General features: G+C 46.7%; 1 protein-coding gene across 12 annotated transcripts in view; it reads left to right on the top strand.

Annotated features, from left to right (window-relative positions):
* Pde10a (phosphodiesterase 10A) overlaps positions 1–15,212 on the top strand; it is a 449,138-nt gene that overhangs the window by 376,127 nt on the left and 57,799 nt on the right. For all 12 annotated transcript variants that reach the window (XR_005976773.1, XR_005976772.1, XR_005976770.1 and 9 more), the window contains 2 exons: positions 6,910–7,030; positions 8,258–8,307. Coding sequence is in view for 8 of the 12 variants with exons in the window: in XM_041680083.1 (XP_041536017.1) it covers positions 6,910–7,030; positions 8,258–8,307 (171 nt within the window). In the remaining 4 variants the exon portion in view is untranslated. The remainder of the gene's footprint in view (positions 1–6,909; positions 7,031–8,257; positions 8,308–15,212) is intronic.

Genomic DNA, 15,212 nt, shown 5'->3' with positions numbered 1-15,212 from the left:
CAGAAACCTTGACACCTTCCGATACTCTAGCTGAAGCCAGTATACGGCTGTGAGCCACTGTGCAGGTGTAGGAAGTTGAACCTTGGTCCTCTAGAAGAGCAGCAGTGCTCTCTCCAGCCCCTTAGGAGAGGTGCTCTAATGGCTTGCCTGGAAACCTAGTTATAACTGAACGCAGAAGCGGAGGAAGCAGGAAGGCAAAACTGTCAAGACTCAGAGCTTCTCTGTGAATGAGTAGAAGATGGGGTCTTGTGTCTAGGTGGGTGCAAACTGAAGTGGACTTCCTCGGTGTCCCCAAGGAGAGGTGCCAGCCCCCTTTCAGGGTAAACTTCTATTAGTATTGAATTTCATAAAGTTCCAAATGTAAGTTAATGTGGTGGACTTTACAGCCGTGCTCGCCAATTCCAAAACATTAAAGCACAGCTTGTTTTTCAAGAGTGACAGTGGCCACACAGGAGCTGGACTCGGGAGGCAAGGGGAGGACCTGGAGTAACTATGTCTCCCTCCTCCAGCCATCGACTCCAGCTGGCACGACATACCCAAGGGCAGAAGTGAGGATATGCATGCAGTCCCAGCACACGAGAGACAGGAACAGGAGGCTCGGGAGTTCAGGGCCAGTCTCTGCCGCATAGTGAGTCTGATGCCACGTGGACTGCCTTGGAAGCTATCTCAAAGTAGCCAAAAAATAACCCCCAAAACAAAAACAAACAAACAAAACTCCCAAACAACAGAAAAGAACGAAGTGAAGACATGCAGAGAATGAGAAAGCATATTCTTCGAAATCTAAGTAAAGAAGTAACAATCACCTGTAAAACCTACAGCCTGAAGTGTGCGTTAGTGTAAATACACATTAGGTGCACTATGTGTGCGTCTGTGTGTGCACGCACCTGTGTGTACATGAGTGTGCTTATGTGAATGTGTATGCATATTCATGGGTCCGTATCTGCATTTTCCGATGTGTAGTTTGCCTGTGAGTGTGTGTGTGTGTGTGTGTGTGTGTGTGTGTGTGTGTTGGGGGGCATTAGCTGTGAAGTAGCTTCACATGATTTGAGACAGTATTTATGGTCAAGTGTGTGGAAGGCCAGCAGAGACCCTGTCACTTTGATAATTAACAGATCCATCAAACTTGGAAAGTATATCAGTAACCCTTCCCCCATTACGTGACAAGATACCTGGGATAGATGTCTCCCCAAAGGAAGGGCCTGATTTGGCTCACAGCGTGGGGGATGGCGGCAGTCCCTCCTGTCGGGAGAGCCATGGCTGCAGCATGGAGTAGGTATCCCGTTACAGTTGAGATCAGGGAGCAGAGAAAATAAGGCGGATGGATGCTCTGGAGGCCAGGACCCCACCCCGTGGGGTGTTTCTGTCTCCATGCAAGGTAGGCTGTAGTTGGTTGGTTCTGTTTTACTTTTGACTCTTTGCTCTTTGGGGACCAGCCACCCAGCTCTTAAATAAACACACAGAGGCTTCTTCTTACTTATGAATGCCTGGCCTTAGCTTGGCTTGTTTCTAGGCAGAGTTTCTAACTTAAGTTAGCCCATCTACCTGTTGCCTCTGTTTTTTGTCATTTTCTATTTCTGTATAGTTTTCTTTACTTCTTATACCATGCCTGGCTGTGTGGCTGGGTGGCTGGCCCCTCTCCTATTCCTTTTGCTCCTTGATCTTCTTCCCAGATTTCTCCTCCTGTTATTCTCTCTGCCTGCCAGCCCCGCTTATCCTTTCTACTGCCTTGCTATTGGCTGTTCAGCTCTTAATTAGACCAATCGTGTGTTTTAAACAGGCAAAGTAACACAGTTTCACAGAATTAAACAAATGCAGCATAAAAGAATGTAACACATCTTTACATCATTAAACAAGTAAGTATTCCACAGCATAACTGAATGTAACACATCTTAAATTAATATTCCATAACAGTTAGGTTGTTCCACCTCAACCAACCCAACCTAGAAGCTCCCTCTAAGACATGACATCCGGAAGCTTGTATCCTAAGTGCTTTCTGGGTCCCGCCGAGTTGATGGCATTAGCCAGCACAGCATCCAAGGGCATTTAAGAAGTGCTGTGTCCCAGACAGGTAAAGGGAAATAAGAACACTCTTAATTCTGGAATCAAACAGCCCAACTAGTGTCTCTAACCTAGACAGTCATTACACCCTAGGGAGGATGAGCCCTTGGGACGCCTGCCAGAGAAGCTCTACCCCCTTCCCCATTATCAGATACATCATGTGCCGTAGATTTAGGCACTCAAACTGTGCACTTGAGAACACTTCTCCTTCCAAGCAGTGGGTTGTTTGTCTCAGCCTTTGCTGCTGGTTCTCGCAGGAGCTGTGAGAGCCCCCAGGGAGCTCGGCCCTGAGTGCAGCAGTGTCCTGAGTGGATGTGATGGGAGCCATTTCCCAGGGCAGCTCAGTCTGTCCTACCTGGGTGCAGCTCTCACTGTTTGTTATTCAATCTGCTTGCTCTCACTTTGGGCAGATCCCACAGTATCAGCAGTAGACTGAACACACGGACTGTTTGTCTATAAAGAGTCCTTTCTGACTTTGTGATGAAAGTGTTATACAAAAGGCACATATGTTCTGTGGTGGTCAGCGGGGGCCTCTTAGTCTGAAGCTCTGAACTAAACCATGCTCTAACAACTAAACATGGGAACTGAACAATATTTCTGTTTCACAAGACTTCAAACTGTGACCTGTTTTACCCTTTCCGTCTCTGCAGCCTCAAATCCACACTGGGGTATATGTATTTAAAGATATTACAACAGAATTGTGTGCAGCTGGTCCTGGTCCCCTGAACCCCAGGTGTTGTGCACATTGAGGATCAGCACACGTCTGTGTTGTGAAGAAAGGAACAGAGAAAGGACCTGAAAATGGCGAACCTCAATGGATCAGCCGCTCTTCCCTTGTAAAGTCTCATTAAGACATTTGCTTTCTTTCTGTCAAGGAGATGGGCTATTTGCTCATGTTTTCTTATTTATTCCCGTCCCCCACAACAACAGAGCTTTGGCTGCTGTGCACTTGCACACTGCTGAGAACCTTTAATTACCAGGGACCCACACCCAGAAGCCATTCTGCTGGGCCCAGCACTTCCGCTCCATCCTCCATGTGTCTCATGACGTCCCCTCCCCGGCGATTTCCTAGCATCCTCTGAAGTGTCAGCATCCTTTGCTGTTGTGGTCAGTGGTTCTCGACTCTGCAACTCTCTTCTTTCCCTAAATTATGATTCGAACAGCCCTTTTCACCCCCTGATCTCTTTGCCCCACATTCAATTAGTTCATTTCATTTAACAAACCTTTGAATTCAATATTGTTCGTTAGTATTTTCTTTTATTATTTCCATTTCTTTGCATTGAGTTGATGGTGTGTTTTCAGAAGCTAAGCCTGCTTATCTGTAGAATCCTGCCTGATTCCATGGTTCCCCGTGAATCCCTTGGGTGATGCCCAGTGTTGTACAAGACGCCATGCTCACTCAGGAGCCGGTGTCCTGCGTGCTGTTCCTTGGCTCCTCCTTGTGTCTTCTCTGGCTTTCTTCAGATCCCAGACTGTGCCTGCCTCCTCCACAGCATTCTCGAGAGTGGTTTTCCAGGACTGGTAGGGCCGCTGCTTCCCCCCCTTCCCATAACTCTAACATAAACCCTCCCTTGACGCTTGTCAATTGCTTGCTGCTCTTACTCGCTTTTCAGAGGTGTTGAAGGTGGGTCCCTGGGTCTGGCAGCGGTTAGGCAAGTTCTTATGTTACCTTTTCCAGTCTACTCCGGAGAGTTGAGGACAGACGGCTGCTGGAAGCCAGCCCCTCACTCCAGGCCGCCAGCGCGCCTCTGCCTCCGCCTCTAAGGCTCCTGGACTCCGTTGATTGTTCACTGCCAATGCTCAGCCGTAGAGTCGTTAGGATTCCCCAGTTTATGGTGTCTGTGTGAACAAAAAAAAAAAAAGTCTTTATTTATAGCTTTGCTTACTTAAAAATGCCTCAGCTGAGCCGGAGACATACTCGGCTCACGAAGTGCTTACTGTGCAGGCTGAGGATGTGCCTTCAGTGCTCAGGATCCACACCAGACAAGTGCCAGATGCCCCGAGACACCACAGCGAGCACTTAGTGACAGTTGAGGACACAGTGAGATTTCGCAGGAGATGCCATTGGTCGGTCAGACAGGACTTGGCACACTTTGGTTTTTGTTCTCTGGCATTGTCCTCATTGTGAAGCGCTGTGTTGAGTGGTTACACTGATAAAGATAATATCCACTCGAGATCAGTGTGGACGGAAACCGCAGGCTAAGGTGTCCACTCTCATCCCAAGGTGTGGGTAACTGCACAGCACTTGACTTCCTGTCTCTGGATCACAAACTCTCTTAAAGGACAGCTGGCACTTGACACTCACTATGAACTTTACAAAGTGTTGAAAGTTTTTAAGATGGCTATAGTGCATCCCCTGTCATGCAGACAAGAAACATGGAGCCTAGAAATGACATTCCATGATAAATACTCCAACCCCGTCCCAGTATTCTTTTTGGTGTGTATATATGTGTGTGTTTGCACATGTGTGTGCATGTGAATGCATGTATGTGTTCGTGTGCACTGTGTGTGTGTGTGTGTGTGTGTGTGTGTGTGTGTGTGTGTGTGGTTTGTGACAACTGACTCTTGCCCAGAGGTGATGGGCAGCTTCTGGCACAACCCTCAGTGGGCAAAGACTGCTATCAAAGGGCATGGCTGGGCCTTGAGGAAGGACTTTCTGGGAAGCCATTTGTACCAGGGCTCAACTATTCATTTGTCTGTGTGCCGAACCTCCCCCTACCCTCAAAGAACATAGAGATGTGTGATCATGGAAGAGAAACATCCTAAGGACAGGGATTTAGCTCAGGTTAGCTCTGGCAAACATGAGGCTCAGAGCTCAGTTGCCAGAATACATAAACATACGCACTAATAAAAGCCCCACAAAATAAATAAACCCCAGATGTCTAGTGGCACATTTGCGACAGTAGAATATTCTATGGGGTTCTTCAGAGCAGTTCCCAGAGGCTCCCTCGCAGGCTGCGACCTGCTCAGTGCTGTTCTGGAGTCGTCGGGATTTGAACTGCTTGTGACGCCTGTGTGGGTTCTCTCATCACACTGGTGACGTGTGAAGGGGGGACCTGGAAGAGTCTCAAGCTAGAAGATAGCAGGGGAATAATAGCAATCTGGTCCTGAGGCAGAATCCAGCAAACAGCTCACCACAGATACGGGCTGGTGGCCGGTGGTCAGGGCAAAGGTGATGTCCAGTGGACCTCCAGTTTGGGTAATGTTTTCATGCACAGATAGCGAGGGAGGAGGCTGCAGACTTGTGGGGAAGGAGAGAGGTGACATACTTTATGTATTGTTAGTTGTATATCAATGTTCTTTTTCCCCTGAGCCTGGCCTCCCATTCTTGACTTAAAAGGTTTAAGCCTGTGGACTGGCTTCCCCCGAAGATCCATTGACTAGTCTGCTGTGGCAGACCGATCGTATTTCTGCTGGCGCTCTCACTCAGAATGTTATGGTTAGAGACACGAGAGCATGGTGGAGGGGCTCCCCGTTGATCGGCAGGGACCCCTGGTCGTTGGCCAGGACTTCAGTTCTCTGCAGATGGGACCATTCCAGCTACCGCTTTGATTTTGTCCACCAATGCCACGCTCTTCATCAACGGACACTGAAGGCAGCCATGTGGCCTCCTGCCACCTCGAGGATTAAGTTGTGTGTGATGTCAGGGGACGTAGCCAGATGAGCAGTCTTCATGCTTGGTCCCAGGTCACTTCAAGCTTAGGCTCCCCACATAGCCATGTCCTTAGTGACAGCCATCAGCCGTGGCTTGGGTGGCAACCAGGCTTCTGTAGTCACTCACCGTGGCTCAGGTGCACCTTGCTGTCTCTGAAGGGAATCAGGGGAGTGCTGGGGTTCACTAAGTGCTGGGGTTCACTAAGCACCCGTGGCCCAAGTGGTCCAGCTGGAGGCTTACTGGGTCCTCTTTGATCTGCACTTGGAGCAAATGGGGCTGAACTCCTTGCCGGCCCTCTTCCATTGGAGTGTGAACAGCAGAGGGTCCGTTGCGTAGGCGTGCAAGGTGGTATGGAGTCCCTGGCTCACTCCACACACAGGTTTTACACATGATTCTTGTGTCACAAGTAGCAGATCTTGGGAATGAAAGATGTCTGAGTGGCCCAGAAACAGAAAGGTGTCAAAGTTGAGACCGGAGTGCGCCGGCGTGGGGACAGGAGAGAGAGCGTCCCTGGTGGACAGTATCCGTGTTTGCTGGAGGCGCTGATCTATTTCCCTAGTTCAGTGGGAAGCCTGGGAGGGTTTTCAGCGAGAAGTTAACAGATTTTTTCTTATTTTTCGTTTGCAATGCTTGCTATTTGGAAAATAGGGTTCCTAAGGCAAGCATGGGGCAGGGAGAGCGGGAGGGGCTTCGGCTTCTATTCCGTTGAGAGGGGCAGTGTGGCCTGTCTGGGGTAGGATCAGATAAGCCCCTTGTTCACCCTTCTTGCTGGTATGACAACATGTCCTAGCAGTGACCACAGCTTCAGGTCACACTCACCCCTGCTTTGCAGGGAGCCTGAGCCCATCGAGGCATGTTTCACCTAGCACAATCCCGAGGATTTCCCTAGCAAGCTGTCACATTTTCCTCAGGCGACCTTTGAACTCTTTGACGCGTGGAGCTGTCATTGTGTGTAAAAGTTGCAATGTATAACATTTGGCGTTCTTTATATGAATAAGCAGACGCAGATAAAGTTTAGAGATAAGTTTCAGCGAGCAGTCAGAGCAGGCTTAGTTTGCAGTCTCCCTGTTAACGTCCGGCCGTGCTCTGTAAGTGGTCCACGGCCAGAGCCCGAAGCCACTGAAGCAGTATGTCCCGACGCCAGGGGTTTCACTGCACTTTAACCATGCCTCACCTCTGTTCTCTTTGTGTTCAAGTACCAGGACACGAACATGCAGGGAGTGGTGTACGAGCTGAACAGCTACATCGAGCAGCGCCTGGACACAGGCGGGGACAACCAGCTGCTCCTGTACGAGCTGAGCAGCATCATCCGGATAGGTAAGTCACACTGTGCTTGCTCAGGCTGGGTCAGTTGGCAGAGAGTGACAGGAGGCCCCTGTCACCGCTCTCTGTGCCGGGCTCAGTTTGTAGCCGAAGAACATGAATGTGAAGCTACCAGGATGAATGAACCCGCAAATCCCTGAATTACCTGAGGGTTCCCCCCTGGAGCCGGCACCTGCTTTCCTTTGTATAGGATTAAATTGCATCGTTAGAAAGGAAGATGCCAGGCTTTTAACATAATGTTTTAGTTTATTCTTTGATAATTTCATACGGTGTATTTTGAGCATATTTATTCCCCTCTTCCAACTCCTCCCAGATCCTCCCCAACACTACCCACCCAGCTTAGCGTTCTGTCTCCTAAAACAAGCTGTTCATTTTGAAGGGAAGCAAACAGGCTTGGAACTCAGTCGGATAACCAGAGGTGGCTTGTCCTGTAGACAGGATGCTGCAGCCAGAGATGGCTTGTCCTGTAGACAGGATGCTGAATCCTTCAGGACATGGTATTTTCACTTGTCCACTATGACACGGAGTGTTTCAAGTTTTTCATCTGAGAATAAAAATGCCCATGTGGACATGTCCACTGGACATGTGGACACCAGTGTCTGTTATGACTTCACTTCATGCAAGCACTCTGTGGGCTCCCAAACATGCTATCTGGCTGTCATTGTCACCTCTGTGACCCTACTGTTCTGTTGATCAAGAGGCTTCGGATACACCAGACTAGATACCCACCCAAACATGCACAGACCCAAGTGAGTTATAGGGAGTTTAAATTTGGGTGATACCCCACCTGCCAGGACGTAGAGTGTTTGTTATGATAATGGCCTTTAGATAATAAGAAAAATGTAAGTTAAAATCTGCTCACTTCAGTGCTATGTGTATATTTGCCTAATGGTTTTCATGAGCACTTAATTATTTGGCATTCTTGTGGGTGTTTTTAACTTAAAAATGAAATACAGTGCCCATCTGTCTTTGTGAAGATTGAAGGCCCGACAGGTGTTTTTACAGGGGTACAGCCACAAACATATCTGCAGCCAGTGGCGAAAACCGGAACCTCCTGAGTATGCTGTGGGTCAAAGCCACACATTACACTGTTCTGTTTATGGGCATCGGTCGCGTTAACCAGTCCACGCAAAAGCTGGTACACGAGTCTCACTGTAGAATCCGTGATGTCATATTCTTCCATTGAGACTGGTTTCTCCCTTCTTTTTATTGCTTTGGCAGCCACAAAAGCCGACGGATTTGCACTGTACTTCCTTGGAGAGTGCAATAATGTAAGTATCTATATTTAGATCTCGGTGCTCTAGATAAGAAATCCTCATGAGTGCTCTAAGAATCTGCTGTCCTGCAAACAGCGGGCATGTCGTCATGACCCCCTCCAGGCTCACTTGTGCTTGGCTTGCACGTACAGCTACCGCCTGTCCGGAACAGCCCAGCAGCAGACAGGCCTAACATGCAATTGATTTGTATATTCTTGCTTGGGTTTATAGTATCCTGTACCATGTGTGATATTTCTAGAATGCGTGTTTCCTATGAAAGTTACTTCAGTCCTGTGGGCAGCAATGCCACAGAGGAGGGGCTGTGTCCCTTCTGCCCTTCCTCTACCTCAGAGTAAATAAGAAAAAACAGTTCACGTCGTATGAGTTTTCTAAGGGTTTGAAAGGTGAGTCTGTCCAAAGCACTGAGGTGGGGCAGCTAAGCCTGGGTCTGAGCCTCTCTGACTCCGTGGCTGTTCCTGGATTTCTGTTGGAGTACATGTGACAGCCCATGGTCACGTGCAGCACACATGCATGCAGATGTATTTTTCAAACTTCAGTATTGGGGCCTCGTTTGTTACGTCATCACAGCAATCTTAATGCTTTTATTATAACAGTTTGTTCAGAAGCTCATGAGGTAAATGTACGGCTTTTATGAGTTAGGCCGCACCAGTGTGACTTATGGTGGGGGGTTGCAGTCTGATTCCCGTGTTCTTGGGTAACTAACTATGTAGTGTTGATGTTATAGAGCATGTTAGCAGGAAGGGATCTGCGATGTGTCGGTTGCCATTCCTGTCCAGTGTAGCAATGCAGTGAGAGCTGTTGCATGCAGCCTTGGTTGGTTGGCTCCCCTCATAACTGGTCCTCTCTCTGTCCATAGCCCTGGCTGGCCATGTGATGTGATAGTTCATTAATATTTTACTAATGTCTCTCTTCCTGACATCAAAGTTCCTATGGGCAGAGGACCTTTGTGAGTGTAGCCCCTCCCCTGCCTCTGTCAAAGGAACAGTCAGACAAGAGTGTTCAGGAAAGTATTCATGCAGACTTTAGTCAACTTTAAATGCTTAAAACTGTACTGCAGACTATAGTGTTTACATTGGCTAAGCCATGAAAATAAACAGCTATGTTTTCCCTGCTCATTTAAAATGGTTTTTAAAAATTGTAGAGATGGTCTTTTAATTTAAGATTAAAATCTTATTTTAACCTGCATGTAAACATTTAGAAGGATCATGTCAGCGAGGTGTGCCATGTGAACCCTAGCTGGCTAGCTGTGTCCAGCCGCCAAAGCCACATGTAGAACTTCACACTCACAAGTGACCAAATGGGGACTCAGTGGGTCTTCTCTGTGCTAAAACTTGGATCCTGAATATGATGCCAGCTGTTCACCTGAACAAATGGGACAGGCATTGATCAGAGCTGCCACTGATGCAGAGAGGACAGGAGAGCTACGTGTAAGTTCCCCTGAGGCTCCATGTGGCTGACGCGCAAGCCACGGGTGCCGACTTAACTGGAGTTAGATTCTCAAGCTCCTCTGGTTAGTCACGTGGCTGTTGTTGACTTTTATGATAGCCTTCTCAAAGATGACTTGGAAAAGATGTCTAGAGTGTGCAGCCCGTTCCGTGTTACTCTGAATGCCTTCACCCTCAGTCTCTCCCACCTTGCTAAGTGCTGGTCTCGGACCCTCTCAGCCTCCGGTCGGATGGGCTCACACACACATCCTCTCCTCCAGCATCACAGCGACTTGCACTGGGAGGCTCGCGCATTTAGGCTTCAATTGGTACCCAAGAAAAAGGCGACCACGAGGTTTTATTACCTCCCAGAAAACGACTTTCTCAGTCCTCCATAAGACTCTCTCCTTTTTTGCTTAGCATCTCTTGGCGCATCAGGATGTGTGGCTAGAGCGTAGCCTCCTCTCGCGTGAAACTCAGATTTCACTGGAGCTTGCTTTAATTTTGAATCTTGTATTTATTTTCCTTCCCCATCTTGTAGTCTATAATTTTGTGATCATTTGTTTACCTGATATTTTCGTAGAATAAATGTTTCATTTAGACAGAAACTTTACCAGCCTGACAGGAAAATTCAGGGACCATAAGAACTGTGATTACTCCGTGCCTTCCAGGTAGGGATTGTCTCCTTCACCTGTGTCTCCTGTCATAGAAAACGACCTTCTCAATCCTCCATATGGTTCTTTCCTTTTTATTGCCGTCTCTTCTTGATCTCTCCAGCACTGACACCCTTGCTCACCTGTTTCATGTGCCCCCCTTCCCTTCCTATCCAGAACAAGATACTTCTGTATCTATTCTTCCAGCTGGTTTGGACCTGGCATGGAAGCGATTTTCCTGTGCTCTCCACTGAGAGTCAGGCCCCTTAACTGCGCCGTCTGGGTGAGCTATCCATCACAGTGAGGTGGACAGAGTCTCACACACCCTGCTGCAACACTGTAATCTCAGAGGAGACCCCCCTTTTTCAGGACTAATTTCAAGACCATTTTATCTTATTGCCTCATGTTGTTTTCCTGTCCTGTTGGCCTATGGTGGCAGAGCTGTGGCCCACCCTTGCATGTTTGGCAGGGGCTGCTGGTGGGCGCCCCAGGAGAGCTGCTTTGCTTACAGTTTTCTTGGGAGGCTCACGCATTTAGGCTTTAGTTGGTATCTAAGAAAAAGACAACAGTGGGGTTTTATTACCTCCTAGTGTTCCTTATTTACTTCATGTTAGGTTTCTGGGGCACTTTTAAAATTATTCTCAGCCCAGTGAGGCATATATGATATAGGCTGGAGAGATGGCTTTCTGGCTAAGAACCATTCCTGTTCTCCTAGAAAACTTGAATTCCATTCCCAGCACCTACACTGGGTGGCTTGCAACTACCTGTTATTCTAGCTGCATGAGATTTGATGCCTTTTCTGGCCTCTGCAGGCATGCATGCACATACACAAACACTCATGTATATAATATACATTAGTAAGAAAGCATTAAGAATACACTTTTTTTTCTAGCTTCTCTAAATGATTAAAACTTCTTTTCAAGAGTGTAACTCTTCAATCTGATCTCGCTTAGAAGCTGCTTTCCACAGGGAAGTTCTGCACAGTGGCGGCGTTGGCTGCAGCTGCTGCTGCTGAGCTCATGCGTTCTTTTTGTTCACGAGGCATGGAGCATTGTACATGAGGATTTTTTTTAATTGTAAAAATAAAGTTAATTTTCTGTTCGAGAATTTCATACATGCATACAATCTATTTTGGTTGACTCCACCCCCTTTGCCTTCCCCTCCAGTTTCTCCTCTGCCCTTCTCTGCACCATTCCTTCCCACCTTGCTGGGCTTTTTACCTAAACCCACTGGTCTGTAGGTTTGTGCGTGTACTAATCAGCTGGAGCATGGGCAGACACTCCATCTGCCAACATCCTTCAGCTATCAGTGGATCCTCAGCTTGGTGGGGGGGAGGATTCAGGAGCCCCTCCCCCATGCATGCTTTGATTTTTTGTTGGCTTGGTCTCATGCAGGTCTTATGCACACAGCAATAGTTGCTGTGGGTTTGTGTGTACAAGATACACATCCAACAAACACTGTCTGCCTGTAGATATCTGCTCCCTCCAACTCTTACAAACTTTCTGCTCCTGCTTCCACAATGATCCCTAAGTCTTAGGGTGGGGATTAAGGGGCATGATACAGCTGTTTCATTTAGTGCTGAGAGTTCCAAGTCTCTTACTCTCAGCATATCAACAAATTGTTGGCCTCTGTATTAGTTGATCTCTATTTTACAAAGAACCTTATTTGATGAGGGTTAATATATACACTAATATCATGGTTTAAAGATAAGCACTAGGGGGACCGTATTGCTGTGTCCATTCAGCGAAGTAATCCTATCAGGTTCCCCTAGGGCCTGGCCAGTCTTCATTTTTACGGCCAAGCAACAGCACCAGACATGACTGTGGAATGTGTGTTAAATCCAATCAGAAAATGGTTGGGTACCCCCATTCATGCTGCTATTGCACCGGTGAGCAGACACTGCCAGGGCTACTGCTAGTGTATTCCCAGGGTTTACACTTAGGTAAGAGAGTTGATTGTTTTTCTCCCCTGCTGGAATGCATGGCATTTTCCAGCACCATGAAAGGTAGCCAGTAGGGATGAGGCTTCGAGGTTAAGACCAGCAAGATTTCTGCATGTGCTGACTCGAGCATGTGGTGTTTTCAGCACTCGGGTCTTATGATCCAGTTCTGGAGGATAACCTACGCATTGGCAGTAGCCTGTAATGTTTGAGGGTCCAGTGCCCCACTGGCCAGCAATTCCAGAGGATCTCAGTTGTTCCTGGCACTGACTTTTTTATTTGAATCAATGCATCTGAGCTTCCACATTAACAGGCTAAAGACAGAAACCACACGAGCATATTATTAGATGCAAAAGAGGCCTTGCCTTTGACGAAACCCGGCACCCTTTCAGGATGAAAGTCTTGGAGAAGCTAGGGATAAAAAAAATCAGGAAAACTCTAACAAGCAAGTGCAAGATTTGCATGATAAAAACTTTAAGACCTAAGAAAGAAATTGAAGAAGACATCAGCAGGTGGAAAGATCTCCCATGCTTATGGGTCAGCAGGATTAATATAGTGAAAATGGCTGTCCTAGCAAAAGGGACCTACAGCTTCAGTGCAACCCCCATCAATATCCCAACACAGTTCTTCACCGACCTCGAAAGCACAGTTTTCAGATCTCTATGGAAACACAAAAGACCCAAGTTAGTCTAAGCAGTCCTGAATTCTAGGACTGCTGGGCTTGTTTCCAGCCCAGATGTCACGTTTTACTACAGGCCTGCAATAATGGAAACAACTCTTCATTGGCATAAAGCAGAGTTGTGGATTAATCAAATGGAATCAGGGACTCATACGCGGACCTGTATACTCCAGCAGCTACCCGATCTTTGTCGAAGAGACAACCTGTGTGCACTGGAGAAAAGACACATCTTCAACAAATGGTACTGGCCAAACTGGATGGCTACATGTAGGACAAACAGATCCTTCTCTTTCGCCCTATGCACAGCTGATCTCTAAATGGAGCATCAGCCTTCCCTTCTTCCTTTTCCCCGACAAGGGCTTGCTTGGTGGAGCAGGCTAGTCTAGCGCTCACAGCATCTTGACTTCCGACTTAGCCCGTGCTCGTCCTGCCTCTGCTTCCCGTGTGCTGGAATTAGAGGTGGACCTCACCACTCAGGACAGTCTTTCTAAAACAAAATAAACTTCAAAACAAAAATTACCCATTTCAATCACAGAATTATAAAAAATCAACTGGAGCAGACTTCCATGGAGACCTTAGATGATCAGCAGACACCAAGGGTTAGATAAGGTGGGACAAGGCACACACCCCTGTGTCTGGGAAGCTTTACTTTCCGTCTTTATAGATTGGCCAGTAGAGACGGCTTCTTTCTAAAATCGGCACCAATGAGAAGTATAATTTGTGAGTGGAATTCAGTTCTGCTAACCAAATTTGACGTCTAGGTACTTCTTGCCAGAGGAGGCAGACAAAGCAGAGAAAGTGAAGCAGAAGATAGAAGCCAACAAAAACTAAGACCAAACGTACCACGTGGTTGGAATCCTATGTATTGCCTAACCACCGCAAAGCTACCTAGGCCGTCATGCCATGCCAGCTCTTAAGACGAGGAACAACCTGAACTTGGTGAGTCAAGTCGTGTGAAAGCCAAAACAGAACCCGTGTCTTCTCAGGAAAAGAGCAGAGACCCGGCACCACAGCCCAGGAGCGCTTCACTGGAGATGGTCAGCCAGGGAGAGAAGTTCTTATTCCGAAGGAGGCCTCTGCAGCTATGCTGGAGCTATAACAAAAGTTTATACACTGGATACTTAGTGTGTTGCAGTTTGTAAGGGGAGCGGTCTGCTCCCCACAGTTGTTGACAGCAGAGGCAGCTCGCAGAGGTGAGGGACATCACGCCAAGCTCTTGCTAAGTACCAGAGAACTGGGCTACTGTGTCGGGCTTGTGATGATCTCCTCTTCAGAGAAAACACACTTAAAAGCCCTGAGTCAGGTGCCTAAGCTGTGACCTTTTCAGGAAGAGCCCCCCAGGCCCTTCAACCCAATGTAGTCTCTGGTAAGAAGATAGATTGTTGCCTTGAAACTACTTAATCTATTATTATTATTATTATTATTATTATTATTATTATTATTATCATTATTAAATTTTACTCTAAAGCAATGAAGGATACAATTCATAGAATGTTGCTTCTTGGGTACAAATTGGGGTGGAAATGGAAAAGAAGGGAAACACAGTGTTTATGTTAGGACATAAAGCCACAGCCTGAAACTGGTGCCTTTCTTATATTTAGCACCTAGTAGTTTACTCTCATTGTGATGTTTTTCATTCAACTGTAGAGTAAATTCTAACCAACATTAAAAAGCGCCTTTGCCTTCCCTGTTAGAAATTCCTGGGACCTTGGTTCCTGCTTCCGTTCAGCCGCCTCCATCTAAATTTGCTTCCTAGCATTGCCATCTAGTGGCTCAAATGGAAAATAGCACAAAAACCTGGGTTTTGTCTTGTCCCTAGTGATTTTTTTCTTTGGTTTTGTTTTTAAGTTTCACCTCCTATTTAATTTTTAAAAGTCTTTAAAATTTAGCTTGCTAAGAGCGAGACCAAAAAGATCAACATTAAAATGAAATTTCATGAATGAAGTGATCTTTGAATTATTTGTTTCAGAAAATGTCTGGTGTGTATATTTGCCCCAAACAGTCTGGGTGGTGGATATCAATAAGACAGATTTCCCTACTTCATTTAAATGATATTATGTTTTGTAAATTGTGTTAATTTATAATTATTCCATTAATTATATTTGTCTATTCACTTGTACATTTCTATAGATTTATTTCTCCAATACACACACACACACACACACACACACACACACATATATGTAATTTTCACGTTTTTATCC

The sequence above is a fragment of the Microtus oregoni genome, unplaced genomic scaffold (assembly GCF_018167655.1).
Source record: "Microtus oregoni isolate MIOR12 unplaced genomic scaffold, Mior012 000033F_ref0000390, whole genome shotgun sequence".
Lineage (NCBI taxonomy): Eukaryota > Metazoa > Chordata > Mammalia > Rodentia > Cricetidae > Microtus > Microtus oregoni.
Note: the sequence above shows the minus strand (reverse complement) of the source record. Positions and strands in the feature narration are given on the sequence as shown.